The 17,641-nt window shown below is 54.2% G+C and overlaps 5 protein-coding genes across 5 annotated transcripts; 3 read left to right on the top strand and 2 right to left on the bottom strand.

Moving 5' to 3' along the window:
• Positions 1 to 1,170: 1,170 nt before the first annotated feature.
• WHR41_07899 (uncharacterized protein) lies at positions 1,171 to 3,204 on the top strand (the record flags this gene model as incomplete). Its single annotated transcript, XM_069376503.1, has 1 exon — positions 1,171 to 3,204. One exon carries the CDS (start codon positions 1,171 to 1,173, stop codon positions 3,202 to 3,204), a length of 2,034 nt encoding a protein of 677 aa, XP_069226408.1.
• Positions 3,205 to 3,281: 77 nt separating this feature from the next.
• WHR41_07898 (uncharacterized protein) lies at positions 3,282 to 5,459 on the bottom strand (the record flags this gene model as incomplete). Its single annotated transcript, XM_069376502.1, has 1 exon — positions 3,282 to 5,459. The coding sequence occupies one exon, from the start codon at positions 5,457 to 5,459 to the stop codon at positions 3,282 to 3,284; it is 2,178 nt and encodes a 725-aa protein (XP_069226407.1).
• Positions 5,460 to 5,675: 216 nt separating this feature from the next.
• On the top strand, positions 5,676 to 7,456 carry WHR41_07897 (uncharacterized protein; the record flags this gene model as incomplete). Its single annotated transcript, XM_069376501.1, has 2 exons — positions 5,676 to 5,854; positions 5,934 to 7,456. The coding sequence occupies exons 1-2, from the start codon at positions 5,740 to 5,742 to the stop codon at positions 7,454 to 7,456; spliced, it is 1,638 nt and encodes a 545-aa protein (XP_069226416.1). The 5' UTR covers positions 5,676 to 5,739.
• Positions 7,457 to 10,033: 2,577 nt separating this feature from the next.
• On the top strand, positions 10,034 to 11,929 carry WHR41_07896 (uncharacterized protein). Its single transcript, XM_069376500.1, has 3 exons — positions 10,034 to 10,570; positions 10,628 to 10,952; positions 11,012 to 11,929. The coding sequence occupies exons 1-3, from the start codon at positions 10,468 to 10,470 to the stop codon at positions 11,388 to 11,390; spliced, it is 807 nt and encodes a 268-aa protein (XP_069226415.1). The 5' UTR covers positions 10,034 to 10,467; the 3' UTR covers positions 11,391 to 11,929.
• Positions 11,930 to 12,390: 461 nt separating this feature from the next.
• WHR41_07895 (uncharacterized protein) lies at positions 12,391 to 15,420 on the bottom strand (the record flags this gene model as incomplete). Its single annotated transcript, XM_069376499.1, has 1 exon — positions 12,391 to 15,420. The coding sequence occupies one exon, from the start codon at positions 15,418 to 15,420 to the stop codon at positions 12,391 to 12,393; it is 3,030 nt and encodes a 1,009-aa protein (XP_069226414.1).
• Between the last annotated feature and the right edge of the window lie 2,221 nt (positions 15,421 to 17,641).

Here is a 17,641-nt window from a genome sequence, read left to right as displayed (position 1 = left end):
CCATCTGCGCCAGCTATATGTTCAACAAAGACGCAAAGAAGTAATAGAAATCACTCTGCTAGCTAGTAGAATAATGATTGATAATACCGTCATGTTACGAAGGGAACCAGTTTTGTTATCGCATTTCATGAAACTGCTTTGATAATTGTTGACTTCTTTGTTGTCGTTCAGAGCCTGGCGCGCGCGTTGCCTGGCTTTGTCGCCTGGCTTCGCGAGCTACATCTAGGGCTATGTCCAATTTTGATATTCAACTAAACATGAATGAATTTATCAGAAATCGCTCTGCTAGCGCAATGGTAGCGCGCGAGACTTCTAATCTCGAGGCTGCGGGTTCGAGTCCCGCGTGGAGCTGAACCTCCGACCAGAGGATCAGTTTTCTTTTTGTCTTTGCTCAAGATGTTGCAGTTTTTGGATCGTGCGCAGGATGGGGATGGCCAAAGTGACTTTGGTGAGCGTGAGCAAGCCGAAGACTACGACTTTCTCAAGGCGGGGCTAGCGGGGTCCGACTGATGACACAGGAATGGTGGGGAGGTACCTGTAATAAATAGGATAGATTCATTGCTTGATTCCAAAGAAACAGGAACATAAATAGAGAAAGGCAAAATAGTCAATTTCGGTCTAGACTACTGGTATACGAAACCATTCGTCTAGACGTACGCGATTGGTTGAGGCAAGTCGCTTTATCCTATTCTCGTGATCGTGACTCCTGATGCCCGCTCGCATTTTGCCCTCGTGCATGGTCTCAGAGGGCCATAGAATCAAGAAGCATCACTGCATTTTTCTTCGCAGGATTTTGGTATGTCAGGACTCACGCAAATCGAAAGCAAAACCTTTTCCGATAGCTGAAAGATGTGAAGTCAAACGCTTGAAGCTTTCCTTGCACGAGGCGGTCTCACATCTGCTGATCTCGAGCAAGGGTCGCGCGATCATGTTTTGCTTCACAGTCATGAATCAAAAATCAAGTTCAGCATGAGTCTGTATATTCAAGCCGCGGTTGGTGACATGTGCGTGTAATGAGAATCACTGTTACCACTCTGCATGACTGTGTTGTGGCGAACTTTTTCCACACCTCGAATTCCGCTGTTGCTCCAGACCTCGACCTTCGGTTTGGGAACGAGCGCAAGTCAGCATATTCCGCTCGCGCAGGTCTAGCCCCCGGAGCTTTTCATCATGGCCAAAGACAAGAAAAAGTCCAAGGAGACTAAAGAAGCCAAAAAGGCTCGTGTAGCTCAAAAGCAAGAAAAGAAGGCTACCCAAAAGGAAAAGAAGACCAAGGCCAGAGGACCTGCTGCCGACGACAGTGATGCTGAAGATGGCGACATCGATGCAATCTTGGCCGAGTACCAGAAGCAACAGGAGCAATTTTTGAAGGTCACCGAAACCGTCTCGGACCCTCCATCTGCCCGCTCCAGCGCTACAATTGTCGCCAACCCCGCCAGCAACAATGAAATCTTTCTGTTCGGAGGAGAATACTACAATGGTGCCATGGCGAAGTTCTTCAACGAGCTTTACGTGTACAAAACGAACTCTGATTCCTGGCGAAAGGTCACCAGCCCGAACAGCCCGCTCCCTCGCTCCGGTCACGCCTGGTGTCAGGGCGGCAACGACAAAGCCATCTACCTCTTCGGCGGCGAATTCTCTTCACCCAAACAAGGAACATTCTACCACTACAACGACTTCTGGCGTCTCGAACCGAGCACTCGCGAATGGACCAAACTGGACCAAAAAGGAAGCCCACCAGCTCGCAGCGGTCACCGCATGACCGCGTTCAAAAACTACATCATCATCTTCGGTGGCTTCCAAGACACCAGCCAGCAAACCAAGTACCTCCAAGACGTCTGGCTCTACGACACCCAGACCTTCAAATGGATCTCACCCGCCCTGCCGCCAGCCTCCGGCAAGCCTGATGCCCGCTCCTCTTTCTCCTTCCTCCCGCACGACTCCGGAGCCGTCATCTACGGCGGCTATTCTCGAGTGAAGGCCAACGCCGCGATGAAAAGCAAAGGTGGCAAAGCCGGCGCCTCAGGCGGTGGCTCTCGCGTCGTCATGAAACCCATGCTGCACCAGGACACCTGGTTCCTACGTATCGCTCCTCCCGCCTCAGACGCGCCGCCAAACGCTCAGCCGACCGTCCGCTGGGAGCGTCGCAAGCGCCCTGCAAATGCTCCTAACCCTCCCCGTGCCGGAGCTACCATGGCCCATCACAAGGGTCGCGGCGTGTGGTTCGGCGGCGTGCATGACGTGGAAGAGAGCGAGGAAGGCATCGACTCGGAGTTCTTCAACCAGCTGTTCGCCTACAACATTGACCGCAACCGCTTCTTCCCGCTCACCCTGCGTCGCGCCCGTGCGAACGCGAAGAAAGTCGCCCCAGCCGACAAGGGCAGGCGTGGTCGTGGCAAGGCCGATGAGGAGGAGTTGCTCCGTAACCTCGCCCTGATCGAAGGGAAGGGAAAGCTTGGCGAAGACGACGAGGGCGCCTTACCAGCTACCAACGCCGGAGCCGACGATTCTGACAGCGACGAGGAAGAGTCAGCGAAGATCGAAAAGCCCATCCTGTGGGAATTCCCGCACCCGCGCTTCAACGCGCAGCTCGCGGTCCAAGACGACACGTGCTTCATCTACGGTGGCACATTTGAGAAGGGCGACCGCGAGTACACGTTCGACGAGCTGTGGTCCCTCGATCTGGGCAAGATGGACGGCGTGAAAGAGATCTTCAAGCGCGAGATCGAAGACTGGCAGGGCGAAGACGAGTCTGAAGACGAAGAGGATGAGGACGACGAAGACGAGGAAGATGATGAGGAAGGATCTGAAGACGAGAGCACGCCTGCGACCTCTGTCGCTCCGTCCGAGGCCGCTCCTGAGCCGGAGGAGACCGAGACCGAGGAGAAGGCCACGTCGGCGCAGTCTGATGGCTTGCCGTACCCTCGTCCTTTCGAGTCTCTCCGCGAGTTCTTCGTTCGTACTGGCATTGAGTGGCAGGAGATCATCTTGCACGAAATGAAGTTCCGTCGAACCGACGACATTGCCGAACGAAGCGTGAAGGAGGTCCGCAAGACCGCTTTCGCTCGCGCGGAGAGCAGATGGTGGGATGTGCGTGAGGAGGTTCAGGCGCTGGAGGATGAGCAAGAAGCTGCCGGCATTCAAGAAGTGGTTGCTTTGGATCAGAGAGGTGGTGGCGAGGGAGGCGGACCGAGGAGGAGGTAGCGTGTCAGTCCTGAATATCTATGAACAAAAATGATTGACGAGTTGGCCCATTGAACTCTATTTTGTCTACATCTCGTCTATGTGAACAAATCTTCCAGCCACTTCAATTGAATCGCGCTGACGCCCCTCGCGTAGGCCTTGTTCGTATATACGAACTCATTGTAAACCAATGCTTCCACTTTCCGTCCAAACAGCACACTGCTCGGATGAATCGAGACCGTCTGGTTCCCAACAAAAGTCTTGTAGCTCCCATCCGGACACAGACGAGCGATGTTGTTGGCGAATCCAGACAAGAAAGCTTTCAAGATCCGTTCAGTCAGTTCTTCGTCCGCAGAACTGACACCCTCGTCATCTCCGTCGCTGAAAGAAGAACCCGACGGAAGCAGCTTTGCTTGCAAACACTGTGCGCGCAGCTGCTTGCGGACATCCATGACGCTCTGCATTGCTCGGTGCGAGATAAGGTGACGCTCGGCCCAAGCCTTGCGATCGGAGTTTTCGGCGGCATATGCTTGCACTGCGGCCAGGAGAGTCATGTGATCACCCGAGCGGCGATAAAGCTGTCCGCGAGCATCTGCGGCTTGCTCGCGAGTCTCCTCTGTTTCAACGTTCACGAAGATGTTCTCGACAGAAAGACAGGCAACAATGTCGATTGTCTCGCGCAGGCAAGGAGGATCCGATCGGGCGGAGCTGAGTATGACTCGACCAAGAGTAGGCGTGAGCGGCAGTCGGGCTATAGCTTTACCAGTGACTGAGATCGAGCCATCTTCGGCAAGGGCTGAGAGTTGAAGGAGCTGAAGGAGGGCTTTCTCCATTGCGTCTCGAGGTGGGGGCGTCAGGAAAGGGAAAGAGAGAGGGTCAGGCACGCCTCGAGCTTTCATTGTAAGAACAGCGGCAGACAGATCGCAGCGCAAGATTTCCGGTGTGGCGTTCTTCTCCAGGCTATTGTAGCCTTCTTGAGTGTAAAGGCGGTAACACTGTCCAGGAGCCTCACGGCCGGCACGACCCTTGCGCTGATCGGCAGATGAGCGTGAAATGGGTTTGATCAGAAGAGAATCGAGTGCCAGGCGATTGCGAAATTGCTTGATCTTGGCTTTGCCGGTATCAACAACAAATCTGACGCCAGGCACGGTGACGGAAGTCTCTGCAATGTTTGTAGAGAGTATGACTTTGCGGGTGTTCGGAGGCGCCGACTGAAAAATGCGTTGCTGCGCATGTTGTGGGAGTGCAGCGAAAAGTGGCAGAACGAGAAGTTTGGGATAATCTGCTGTGAGATTGACAGCGTACTCTTCGATCAACTTTTGCAAGCTTTGGATGGTCTCTTGTCCAGTGAGAAAGACCAGAATGTCTCCAGGCATTGGTTCCTTGCAATGTATCTTGAAGATCCGTTCAAATGCCGTCTGTAATACATCGTCTGTTGGTCGGTCCAAGTAAGATAGCTTCACAGGATACTGACGACCTTCCACGTGACAGGTAGACACAGGCTTTGGTGACGCGACAGGCCGCTTGGGAGCATCACCATTGATCTTCGCCTCATTCAAGTCATCCTCTTCGTCACCATCAGTGCCAGAAGCCTTGTCGCTTGGCATTGGTTCGTCAAAGAAACGAGCAATACCCGCCACATCAGCCGTAGCACTCATGACCACTACCTTCAACGGAGTCTTCCTCTTCTTGTTGATCCCCTTTACAAGACCTTTCAAAAATCCAAGAATAAGATCAACGTTGACGCTTCTCTCGTGGACCTCATCGACCACAACACAGCTATACTGGCTCATGGCAGAGTCGCGCAGCATTTCTTGCAACAGCATACCCTCGGTCAGATATTTGATGCGAGTGCTGGGACTCGTTGAATCATCAAAACGGACACTGTAGCCAACCTTGCTAGCCGGACTGGATTTGCCCAAAGGCGTGCCCATTTCCTCAGCCACGCGGCGAGCCAAGCTGATGGCCGCCACACGGCGCGGTTGGGTGACAGCGACGCACTTCGAACACCATTTCGATTCCAGAAGGAACTGCGGAAGCTGTGTCGATTTACCGGAGCCAGTCTCACCAGAAAGCACGAGTACATCGTTCTTTTCCAGGGCTGCCTTGATATCTTGTTGGCGCGACCAGATGGGCAACTTCTTCCGCGATTCCAGCAATTTTATTTTTTTGTTCTGCAGAGGGTTGTTCTGCTTGGGTCCGTCCTGGCGTTTCCTCTTCATACCGTTCGTCTGGCCATTTGAAACCCTGGCGGGAGCGCTCTTCTGTGCAGCCATGTGGGTTTTCGTTGCTCAAACCGGCTCTGGGACGAGAAAACTCCAGAAGTCAGAGGGCGAGACGCAGGGCCCGGTGGATTGGCCTTCGCGAGCCGACGGGCCGAGGCGGCGCTAGCGGACTGATCGATGCGCCTGCCGTCACCAGAGTCCGCTTCGAATTCACATGCATTTCTGGAGAAGCTGCAGCGCAAAGACGACCCAGACACAGCTCCATTTGCAGTCGCGCATCCTTTCGCGTACTTCTACTGTGGTCGCGAGACGATATAGCAGGCTGTCTAGCATGTCTGGGCCGGTGCGATCTGTCACGGCGCTCAAGCGCTGGTCCTGCGGCGACCGTCAGCTGCCCCCAGTCGAGGTGGTCAAGGCTGTCCATGTGTACGACTTCGACAACACTCGTAAGTACCTCTGATCCCGAACCTTTGGAGGCTTCAAAGAGGTATCTTGACGATTCAGCCTGCTGATATACTTTCCTAGTATTTTCATCACCTTTACCCAACAAGCAGATCTGGGCCACAACCACGTTCGGTCACCTGCAAGCGCAAGAATTCTTACACAATGGAGGCTGGTGGCACAATCCAAGTATATTGGCGGCAACTGGACAGGGGGTTGAAGTAGAAGAGCCAAGAGCTTGGGAAGGATGCTGGAACGAGCAGATCGTCGACCTCGTACGACTCAGCATGGAGGACGACAATACACTCACCGTTCTTCTCACCGGCAGAATGGAAGGGGCATTTGCCGATTTGATCCAACGCATGCTCAGGGCCAAAAACCTCGAATGCGACATGATCTGCCTGAAGCCGACAGTCGGACCCAGCGGGGAGCAGTTCAGCAGCACCATGACTTTCAAACAAGCCCTGCTCCAGGACATCGTGTACACGTATACCGACGCCGGCGAAATTCGTATCTACGAGGACCGGCCCAAGCACACCAAAGCGTTCCGCGACTTCTTTGCCGACATAAATCGAACACTTCTTAACAGCCCTCAGCAACCTCCAATCCGGCAGCCAATAACGACCGAAGTCATCCAGGTCGCCGAGCAAGACAGCTTCATGGATCCCACAACGGAGATCGCTGAGGTTCAACGCATGATCAATGCACACAATTCCGCAATTCTTTCAGACGCCGCACCTGCAAACGCCGTCCCATACAAACTCAAGCGATCAGTCTTTTACACCGGCTACCTAATATCCCCCCAAGACACGGATAGACTCAAGACCCTTGTGACCCCACCCTCGAATGGTAACGACGCCTCTGAGCTCAAGCTCCTTGCCAACAACATCCTAATCACACCTCGACCCGCGCCCCACTCAATATTGAAGAAGGTGGGTGGCATCGGCGCGAAACAGCGCTGGCGCGTGACTGGTCTGGCAAACTTAGAATCTCGCGTGTGGGCCGCACGCGTTGCTCCCACAAACCCCGGTGCGCAAATATACACGGAGAACGCGACACCCTACGTTGTGCTAGCCACTCGACGTCAAGCCAAACCAATCGAAGCGAGCAGAATCCGAAATTGGCAGCCTGTACCAGAACATCACGCGTTCGAGTTCGACACGACTGTCGGCGAGAAGGTGTTACTGCGCATCGACGAAGAAGTGGCCGGCGAAGACGAGTACGAAGCGAGTTTCCCGAACGGTAAGAATGCTCGGAAGCACCCGCGCGAGGAGGACTTCCCAGCTCTCGGCTCGGCGAAGAAGGGTGGGGAGGCAGGGCAGAAGCCTCAGCCACAGCAGAAACAAGGCGGTGGGAATGCCTGGGCAGGCAACAACAACAGAGGTGGTGGCGGCATCGGCTTTGCCGCGAACAGAGGCGGCGGAGGAGGAGGAGGAGGAGGAGGCGGTGGAGGCCACCGAGGCAGAGGAGGTGGTCAAGGTTTCCGTGGTGGAGGTAGAGGAGGTGGTGGCCGCGGACACCGCGGTGGACGCGGAGGCCGAGGCAGCTACAGAAGCCTAGATGCAAATGTTGGCCAAAGTTATGGAGGCGGAAGCATGGAGTATTAAGACTTGCGCACGCCCCCTTGAAGGTATGAGGCGACAATCGCTGTTCCAACTGGGGTTGTACGATCAAGTTACGAAAATACGGCGTGTCTGGGGACACGACCATCGCTTAATGACTGTGGAAATCATCAACGAAGAGTATTTGACGCAGGCCGTTGATGGATTGATCACAACCCTGACCGCTTCACTATCATCGCCATCTTCGGATTGCTTCAATCACATTCGACGCCCAGTCATGGAAGCCTGCCGGCCGAAATTCAGTCCGATCGCGAACGCCAAACAGGATATCAGTCTCCTAAATTTCGGGGATTGATAGCCGCCTCTTAACCCATCCTTCGGCCTTTCCCAGAACTTGATACACCTTCAGTACTCCCAATCCGGATGATACCTTACCAGCTGCGCCCAACTCGCGCCCAAAGATCTCGCATAAATGTCTGGATCGAGCTCCTTCGCCCTGAAAAGCTCCACGCCACGCTGAATGCAGGTATCGCAGTACTCTCGTTCCGCCCATTCTTCTCTGATGTTGGTTCTCACGGAGAGGCAGACTCCTGGGAAAGGCCCGGCTGCCCAGGCGGCGAGCACGCGATCGCAATACTCCACGTATGGAGTCGGGCGGCTGGTGCCCCGGGCGGGGTGGCCGCATCCGGGATGTCTGAAACGGATCCATATGCACATTCTCCTTGTTCGACAGACTCGTTGCGATGTCACTTGGATTTCCGATTGTGGGAGCGATGGAGATGCCCCTGATGAGGAGCCCTTTTCTACGAATCATGGCTCGTGATCAGTACATACACGGCGTGTAGAAGAGGTGGTGAATCCATGAATACGGTCAGACATCTGCGGCCATCACCGTATGAACTAGTATTATCACGAATGCAAACGCCAGTGCCCGGCTTCTCAGTTCTGCGTCATACCATCGGCCAAACCGTCTACTCACATCCTCAAACTCGGATATGCCCTCCTCAGATCATCCACGCTGGTGCCCATATTCTACGCATAAATGAACGCATTGAGCTCCCTCTCATGCGCCAACCCCGCACGTCCCATGATGCAGTGGTCGCAGTACTCTCGCTCTACATACTCCTCTGTGACTTGGAGACCATTGCCCGCTGTGCATGGCCTGGAGCCGCCTGCGGCGGCAAAGGCTTCGAGAGGGATGTTGCAGATGCGGATCGAGCCTGGGTTTCCTGTGGTGCTATGGGCTGCGTGTCTGCAGCCGCGGTGTAGGCGGGTGAATTCCCGGCACATTGTTGATGCTCGATCGATTGTGGTTGAGTTCTTTTGGTTGGGCTTTTAGAGTAGTCTGGTCGGGTGGCTGAAATTTTCCCAAGGCAGCTTTTGCTGGCAAAACTGCTGTCCGCGAGCTTGTGAATGGCGCCTGTAGAGGGAGGTAAATGCTTGCCATCATCAGACCTCGGCGGTCATATACGCATAGATCGGGAACGTGCGGTTCACTGACAGTAGCGCTACGCGTCCTACTGCTCCGCTATACGCATGAATGTACTCAAGCGTCATGATTTCGCATGGCCTGTACCTCACGGCAGTACCTGTTCCTTACAGCGAGATCATAGGTCCTGTAGATGCAGGCACTGGTGCGACCACAGACTCTGATGATTGTGGGATTCTGCGTGAAGTTCCTGCAGTATATGGACATACCAGATCGCTTGCGCGTCTGTCGCACTCGATGACTCTATAACTACGTATTCGGTGGTACTCGAGGTGGCAGCTTGCTGGCAAAGGAGAACCGATTGAATAAATTCTCTGACCTGTCAAAACTTGCAGGTGCTCCTGTTCAGTCATGGCCGCCATCGCAGACGGTGTTCCGGGGCGGTCACTTTTTTCCTCTCTGCAGCGGAGAGGGTTACATACAGGCAGCTTAGACGTCGGGTCCAATAAAAGTCTACTTCCTACGATTTCCATCACAGGCAATTGAGGGTCCGTTGCATCAAAGTATGGGCAGCTATCACCAAAGCCAATCCAGCTGGACATGAAAGCTAGCAAGATGGCGTTACAGTGTGAGACACAGTGTAGATTCGCGTTCCGTCAACCACAACGGCGCCAGCGGTTTCATGTTTCCGGCCACAACTACCATGCGCAATGGGCAATTTCCTGGGTAGTGGCAGGAAGATACTACCAGGTAAATATCGACATTGCACAAAACATACTTCTTGAATTGGACCTCAAGGGAGGTCGTGGTATCATGACTCGTGGCCTTGGTAACAACAGATGCCCAGTACCTACATATGCAGCAGGCTTGCTAGCACGCTCTTGGCGCAGTGAACTACTCTTGTCAGGGCACAATGCCGCTGTTTGAGGTGTAAGACATTCACCGCCAGAACCAACTGCAGTCCAACGGTCTCCACGTTCAAGTTAAGCTTAACCAGCATAGTGTTTCCAAAGCCGGCAAAGCGCCAGGCACGGGCTGGCGGGAAGCGGGAGTGGCGCGCGCGCCGCGACTCTAGCGCTGCGGAGTGACGTGGTAGCGCATGTTTACCGCGTGGAGTCGGCCCAGCAACGGGTGGCTGGAAGTGGAAGGGTAAGTCTGCATGAGATGGCTGGGAAGACCAGCCTCCTCCTAGCCTCCCTGATTTCACGGTACGCGCACGCTCGCCGAGCGCCTGTACTAGCAATTGGAAATCCTGTCAAGCTAAGCCTACCTCTCCCTCTTCCTCCACTACACCCGAGAACATCCCATCGCTTTTCTGACATCCACCTGGTGTTGCCGCAGAGACGAGACGTCCCTCGGAGTTGGGACAAACAGCCAACGCCTTCCGAAAACCTCGACAACGGTCGCAGGAAAACCCCACAAACGTCTATCTTTGAAGAATTCCCATCCAAGCAGCATTCCAGAACGACAATACCGAACATTCTTTTGGAACAAGAGCAGCATACATCGGTTGGCGGAATCAGCGCATTCCACAACACACCCTCTTCTCCCGTCCCAGACGGGCGGAGCTGGATCTCCAAGGGCGCTTGATTGTTCACCAGACAGCCGGTAGACCGTCTCTGCCACCATGCCGAACGTACGGTTCGCCGTGGGCATCCAGCGGTTGATTCCATTCCTGGGATACCACCATGTGCTCATGATACTGATTGCTATAGCAATCATTCTGCTGTGTATGTTATCTCTGAGGACACTCTCTGCCATATTCAAAAGCTAACAATACCGAACAGCACTACTCCTAGCAGGTTGCTCCTCTTCTTCGCCTCTCATTCCCGGCATCTTCCTCATCAACTTCTACTATGATGAATACACTCCCACCTACGATCCCACGCAAGTCGATCCCGGTGTGACAGCTGCCATCGCCAACATTGTCGGCCAGGCAGAGTTGGAAGTGCGCGTTGGATACTTCGGTCTCTGCGCCAACACCGACGGTGCCTTCTTGTGTTCGAACAATGCGACAGCGCTGGCGGAGAGGATCAACATCGACCAGGATCCTTTGAATTTGATCTGGGTTGCGACGACGTTCAAGAACGCAGTCGTCTTCCCATATCTTCTGTAAGTCGTCGATTTCCAACAAGCCCGTTACCGAACCACCCAGCTAACAAACTCCACAGCATCGTCGCCATCATCCTCGCCTTTGTCACCTTCCTCCTCCTCGCCACCTTCCCCGGCTGGCACGAAGAGCGCGACGCGCGGACCGGCTCCGACATCGACATCAAGCCCTTCCCCTCTCGACCCGTGTCGCAAGTGGCGCTCGCGCTGATCTTCATCGCCTCGATCTTCGTGCTCGTGTCGGTATTATGGCAGCACACGGCGTCAGTAGCCGCTGCGCAGATCGCACAAGACTTCGGAAACGGGAGCGTAAAGAGCGGCGTGGGCACCAGCGCGATGGTGCTGGGTTGGTTCGCGTTCGCGCTGTTCATCATCGTCACGATCGGCTTGCTGGTCATGATTCTCAGCATCCACTTGCTGGATCGCCTGACGGACGAGTGAGCGGTGAAAGGACGAAGCGCGCAATAGCCAAGCCAAGCCAACGGCATTCGCTTCACAGCGCCCGAGAGAGTTGAATGATCTGCTCGCGCTCGCCACTGCTTCTCAAGAAGCACTGCCATCGCACCAACCAGCAGTACACTCCTCTCCTCACAACCTCACGCTCGACCCACGACCTCACGCCAACCACCACAGACACACACACACACACCGCTCATTCTCGCACACCAGATTGCCACGCTTCAGCGACCATAAATCAAAACCAGCATACCAACAACGGCGTAATTAATTGGGGGAATTGGACACTTCTTTTTTCGCATTCACTCGGGGGAAAATCATCAGGGGCGTTTTCTTCTCTTCTTCGTCTCCGGCGGATTGAACGGACATGGGAGATGCTTTGTAAAGAAAAGTCCGACAGGCGACATAGACTGCTCATTGTCACTTTTTGGAAGGAATCGAAGGGGGGTTCTGTAGATAGTCACAGGGAGGGAGCGGACGATGTGCATGCATGAAGGCTGAATGAAAACGACATATTCAAAATGCCCGCTCACCACAATATTCTGTCTCCGTTACCTATCAAATCAGAGGGCTGTAAGCGCTTGGTAGGCGAACATCACCGTCAGAGTCACAAAGGGGAACGTGGGGTTTTTGGCGCACCCTTGCGGGCACTTTTTTTTGTGTTTTCTTGTATCTATGCAAGCTAGTTGATGCCAAGTAATCATACCACGCCAAAGAAAGAAGAGAAAGAGGCCAGCCATCGTCTCCAGTACCTCCAGTCGTGCCCAAATGACAGCAGCCAAAGAAAAGCTACAGCTGTCGATCAGACCGGTGGTCATCGTTCAGGTCGTAATTTGTGGGGAGTGATGCCGTCGTAATTCATGCTGTTTTTGTTGTGAGCCAAAGAGAAAAGAGAGAGTCGTCCGCTCGGCCAAAAGAGAAAGAAGAAGAGTGTCATGGCCACCAGTCCAGATCATGCGAGCTCTGAGAGCATGCACGCTCAGGCCTAGATATACCACATAGTTGTATTAATCCCGGAACTGTTCGGCATTGGCAACAAAGGCAGGATGTTGGTTGGACCAGAAGACGTAGGTCCCGAAGAGCCGCCACCGCCGCCGCCAGGCTGAGACTGCGTACCAGTACCGTCCGTGCTGCCCTTCCACGAGGGATCGTGCGGAGCCGCACGGCCAGAAGCAATGTGAGCATAGTAGACCGCCGGGTGAATGGAGACGGGAGTCGTTGCGCGCATGTATTGGTAGACCTGCTCATATAGGATTGTCTGGAGCTCCTCGTTGCTCATGCCGACCTCATTCAAGATGACGTGGTAATGCGTCGGACGCGCAGTGCCCTTGATCGCCGCGTGCGAGCAGAGGTAGAAGTCATTCTCAAGCGGGTGAGTAACGCCAGCCTCGACTAAAGTGCCAGGCAAGGGGTTACCGTTACGATCCCCTCTCTCCGGGAAGAATCGGACGTGATGACGCTTGCCCGCAATGACAACCACAAAGGGGATATTCAAGCCGGGGGCCGCAGCCTTAAGAAGCGCCTTCATGTCCGCGACCTCTTGCTGAAGCACATGAGCGTATTGCATCTCGGATACTCCGTCGCGGAAATATAAGACGCGCTGTGGGAACTTGCCGTTACCGACAGCCTGAGTCCAGTACTGAATCATAGGCTTGAGCATTTTGTCGATATTATTGGTCTCGATCATCTCGACACGGAAACCGTTTGTCTCGCAAGTAGCAGCATAGCGACATCCAAGCGCGTCTATAGAGAAAGTCATAGCAGCCATAGATGCGCTCTGCTGCCCAGGTGCAGCATGAGAAACGTCCGCGCCGATGACGAGAGTGGGAACCTTCGAGAAGAGACCTGCAGGACCTCCAGATTGGGGACCGACGGCACGGCAAGTAGTGCCTCCGAGCTTGGCGTTGAGTTTCATACACACATTGGACATATATTGTCCCTGACACTTCTGTACGTTGTTGTACTGCATGCACTGCGAAACCACTCCATAGCGGCACTCGCATGAGCGCTTGATACGGCCATAGGCGGTTGCATCTTTATCTGGCAAGATGAAGATAAGGACCTGCGGCCGACTATTCATTTGGTTCCCGGCCTTATTCCATGCCTCTGTGGTGATCGCACCCCAGTCGTCACCTATGCCGAGATGTAAAGGGGGTTGGCTGTTTTCGACCCGACCTCCGTGCGATTTGTAGACCTTGATGAACTGCTGGATGAAATTGTCGATGGTTCCCTTATCCGGCTTCCCGCCGCGCCTGCCGCAGACCACGGTAACGGACCAGCATTTCAAAGGCGTGTTATTCGGCTGGAGAAACTTCTTGCCCTTGAGGTCCCATCTGCCGCTAGTACCAGGGGTGGCCACGCCGGTTGTAGCAAATTGAACTTTCGGGGCGGTCAGAATACGAGCATCGACGATAGTGCGGTTTGTGTTGACCTTTAGGCCGTATTTCTGAAGGATGACGTCGTTATTCCAGGAGAGCATCCGTAGCCCAGCCTCGATAGCGCGCCAGCGCTCGGCAGGAGGTGTGACGGCGAACTTGATCATGTTGGATGTTTGACGGTCGTCGCACTTGAATGGATAGCGCTGATTCTCCTTAACGCTGAGAACTTCCATTGGGAGGATGGTATTCTTGCCTTTCGTCATCTTCATAAGAGGTAGGTCGGGGAACCGGAGACGGGCGTTATACTTCTTAGCGAAGTACTCGTACACAGTTGTTTTGTACTCCTTTCCAGAGCTATCAAGAGCCTGAAACGTGTGATCCTTCGCTGACTTATGAATGATCTTGTCGATCACGTAGTGATCCTCCGCGCCCCCGCGGTGGTGCGCCACGACATGAAGCCTGCGTAGACGCTTGAGGGCCTTGCCTGATCTACCGTTCTCGCCTTCCTTACGAGTGACCTGGATAAGATCATTCGCATCCCGGCATCCGGTGATTCTGCTGGCAAGTTGAGGGAGTGGGCCAGCGTTATAGAAGGTGCCGTTGGCAACGTCCACGATGATAGCAAGCTGAGGTCCTTGTGGACCAAGAACCATACGAAGAGTCTGGTAGGCGCCTTTGAAAGCTTCGACGCCGGCACCGAGATCGAAGCGTGTTTCGCCCTTTGCAAAGAAAGACCTCTTGATAGAGGTTAGGCGCTGTGACGGACCCTCGCGGAGCAAGTGGTCGAGGAAGTTGATAGCCTCTAAGATGTTGTTGTCAAAATCGCACTTACGCGCGAGATAGTTACGCAGAACATCGAAGCGGATCTGACCAGTCTGGCGCATCGCGAAACGGTGAACGTCCGGGCGGCCTGGTCTAGGCTTCTTTCCAGCCTCCTGGTCCAAGTCGACTTGAATGCGGATTTCGCGGTCAAGAGGGCGCGTTCCCCAGGCTAAACGATCGCCGTCGAAGATGCAATCCTTTCCTAAGGCCTGCTGCACAGCCTTCGACTCCCAGACCGCCTTAATTAAGCCGCGCTTTTCATCGCCTTTGCCAACCATGATTTCGTATTGAAAGACCGGCTTCTCTGGATAGTTGGTGACAGTGAACACGTTCAGGGCAACCTTAGCAGGCTGACCTAGCTTGGATGGCTTAGGACGGGGAGGTAGTGTTCCGACCATGTCGTACCCACGGATAAGGTTCCATCCCTGAGCGCCGAGATCCAAGTTCTTATTGTTCACTACGATCGGGCGAGCAGTGCCACTCCCGGAGCCGGTGGTTGTAGAGCGCGCCGGCGACGTAGCCCGTTGGGATGCACCTGATTGACGAGGAGAAGCAGGAGCCTGGCGAGGGGACTGAGGAGGGGACTGTCTCTCGCGCGGAGATGAAGTTCCCGATCCAGGGCGAGGGGAAGGGTCGCGAGAGCCGTCGAAGCCCTCGTTCTTGAGGCGCTCGATGGCCAGATTGGCGGGTGGAGCTGATGAGCGCGGCTTGCTCGATGTAGAAGTCTCGCCAGAGGAAGACCGCTTGTTGGACGGTAGTGAATTCTTTTTCTTCTGCTGCTGAGCAGCAAGGGCCTTCTTCGGCGGCCCAGCCATGATGGAGGGATGGAAACTGTAAGTGGGGTTGAGTGAATAGTTGTTGTGGATGGTGACGAGTAATGGTGAGGAAGCTGTGATTGTTGATCAGTAAGCTTGTTTGTTTGATATGAATATCGGGCTCAGAGAATGGCTTCGCTGCATACAGGTAGGCTAGCTTCAGATTTGTTGCTGCAGGATAATGTAAACGGCCGGCGCGAAGCGAGACGTATGTTGGTATTGATAGGAGGGTATTGTAGAGGATAGTGCAAGTGTGGAGGATGGAAGAGGGTGGGTAGTGGTGGGAGATGTGTGAGGTTGTGGGATGTAGGAGGGAGGGTTCTGGTGGGACTGGAAGGGCTCTTAAATAGACCACCGCGATCGGCTTTCACAAGACTGCCCGTCAAGGTCTGACGCTTGTGACAGTGCGAGTGATGTCGTCTGCGCAGTGAGGGATGGGGTGCGAAGTGAAATGAAACGCTTGTGCTTCGGGCGGGTTGCTGCTGAGATCTCAAGGACATACCTTGCGGCCAAGAGCCAGACCAAGCGGGAAGAGGGTGGATTCAGTTCGTGTCTCTGTGGCCGTGTTAGTGATTCTCCTGTCTTACGGAGATACGGGTGTACAGTTGGGCAAGCGCCTTGAGAGCAAGGTCGCAGCTCTGAGGTCCATCCCTCATACAGCCAAAGACGTTCGGCGGATCCGGACTTGCGTCTCACATGGCGCAGGGAGGTGAAAGGGATGACGACTTACCGGTGATGCGATGTGCGCGATGGTAGGTGGTCGTGGTGTGGTGATGATGCTCGGTGCAGGTGGTGTTGAAGGAAGCAATATGGGCTTCGAGGCAGCGGAGCACAATGCAACGGAAGCCGCGTCTTGTTTTGGCGCAACTCGTGAGGAAGGCACGACCTTTGACTTCGTCAACCACTGCGGACCCTCCCGCAGATAGATTGCCCCATCACGTGGCTCTGGAGCGCGACGTGAAAGAGGCTGGTGTCGGTGATTCATGGCGTCTGCGGAGTTCTCTGTTACTGGATATTCCTCGTATGCAGCGAGTCCATAGTTCCGAGTCCAAACGTGTTTTGCAGGCATGAGTCTTTTGCTCCTGGTCGCAACATCTACTGGAGCCCCACCACTTCACCTTCGACAAGCATGAGCGTCTACATCCTCTACCACGACGGAAGCCGACAGAGAAGCCGCTGGAGGCTATGTCGAAAGGCGACAGCCAAGTCAAAGACTCTGGGCTCAACTTCTGTTGGGACATGCCTTCATCTAGGGACAGGATAACGGGCATCTCGGTACCGACTTGCTAACCGCATCCATCGGCAAGGGAAACACTTTCCGCCACGGAAGACGATTTGCGAGCTGACGGCTGTCCCTCAGCCCAACTATCGTAACGGCAACTGTGATTCGAGGCTGGCATGCTCCCAATCTAGCCTCATGGTCAGTACCGATAGCGAAATGTCTTCTCCGTCGGCATTTCCACCTACGTCGCGCCTGGAGCAGGAAGGCGAGAAGGCCAGGGGCTTTCTCGTCGAGACAGGCGTCGAATTCCTCGTCTAGTTTTTGTGCATCAACTGCCGACTTTATCTGAGAATAACTTCGACAAATCGTAGAATGGTTGGGCGATCAAAGCCCACTGTCTCTCGACAGATATGTTGCAGCAGACATTGTCGCCACGTCTAGAGATGTCGCGCTACCTCCTTGCGCGTGTGCCATTAGCAGGAGTGTTGCCTTGCATCTTCGACATGAAATGGTGAAGACTGCCATGTCGACAGAGCCAATGGTGCCCGAGTCTATGGCAGGCGGCCATCGTTGATGTGGAGGTGATGTTGATGAGCTCGCAAGGGACGGCCGGCTTGGCTGCAATTCCGAGACTCCGACCCGGCATCCTTGATGCGCTCAATAGAAGATTGCAAAAGACCAGCACAGTCAATGGCTTTAAGTCTGCTTCTGGGACGAACTTGCTCGCCTGTAAATAGATCTTGCAAAGTAGAAGACATTTCGATGGGCATGACGCATACCCGTACACTATCTACCTGACCGATCGACGGCGTGAGACATCCAGTAGCGAAAAGATCATATCAAGCAGTAAGGTATCTCAGTTAAACGTACAAACTCGCGATATACATCGGCAGGCAGAAATAATGGGTGCACCGGGTAAGGTAAAGCGAACAAATAAGCTTTTATGCTATGTGCAAAGCGCACCTAAATACTTATGTCCATGAAATCACAAATGCTGCC

The sequence above is a fragment of the Cladosporium halotolerans genome (genome assembly GCF_011745625.1).
Source record: "Cladosporium halotolerans strain TM138-S3 chromosome Unknown Sca37, whole genome shotgun sequence".
NCBI classification, from domain to species: Eukaryota; Fungi; Ascomycota; class Dothideomycetes; order Cladosporiales; family Cladosporiaceae; genus Cladosporium; species Cladosporium halotolerans.
This window is presented reverse-complemented; position numbering and strand designations above follow the sequence as displayed.

Coding starts and splice junctions, on each gene's coding strand:
- WHR41_07896 (XM_069376500.1), top strand. CDS start 10,468: ATGCCGAACGTACGGTTCGCCGTGGGCATCCAGCGGTTGATTCCATTC. Junction 10,571..10,627: donor TATAGCAATCATTCTGCTGT/GTATGTTATCTC, acceptor AATACCGAACAG/CACTACTCCTAGCAGGTTGC. Junction 10,953..11,011: donor GTCGTCTTCCCATATCTTCT/GTAAGTCGTCGA, acceptor CAAACTCCACAG/CATCGTCGCCATCATCCTCG.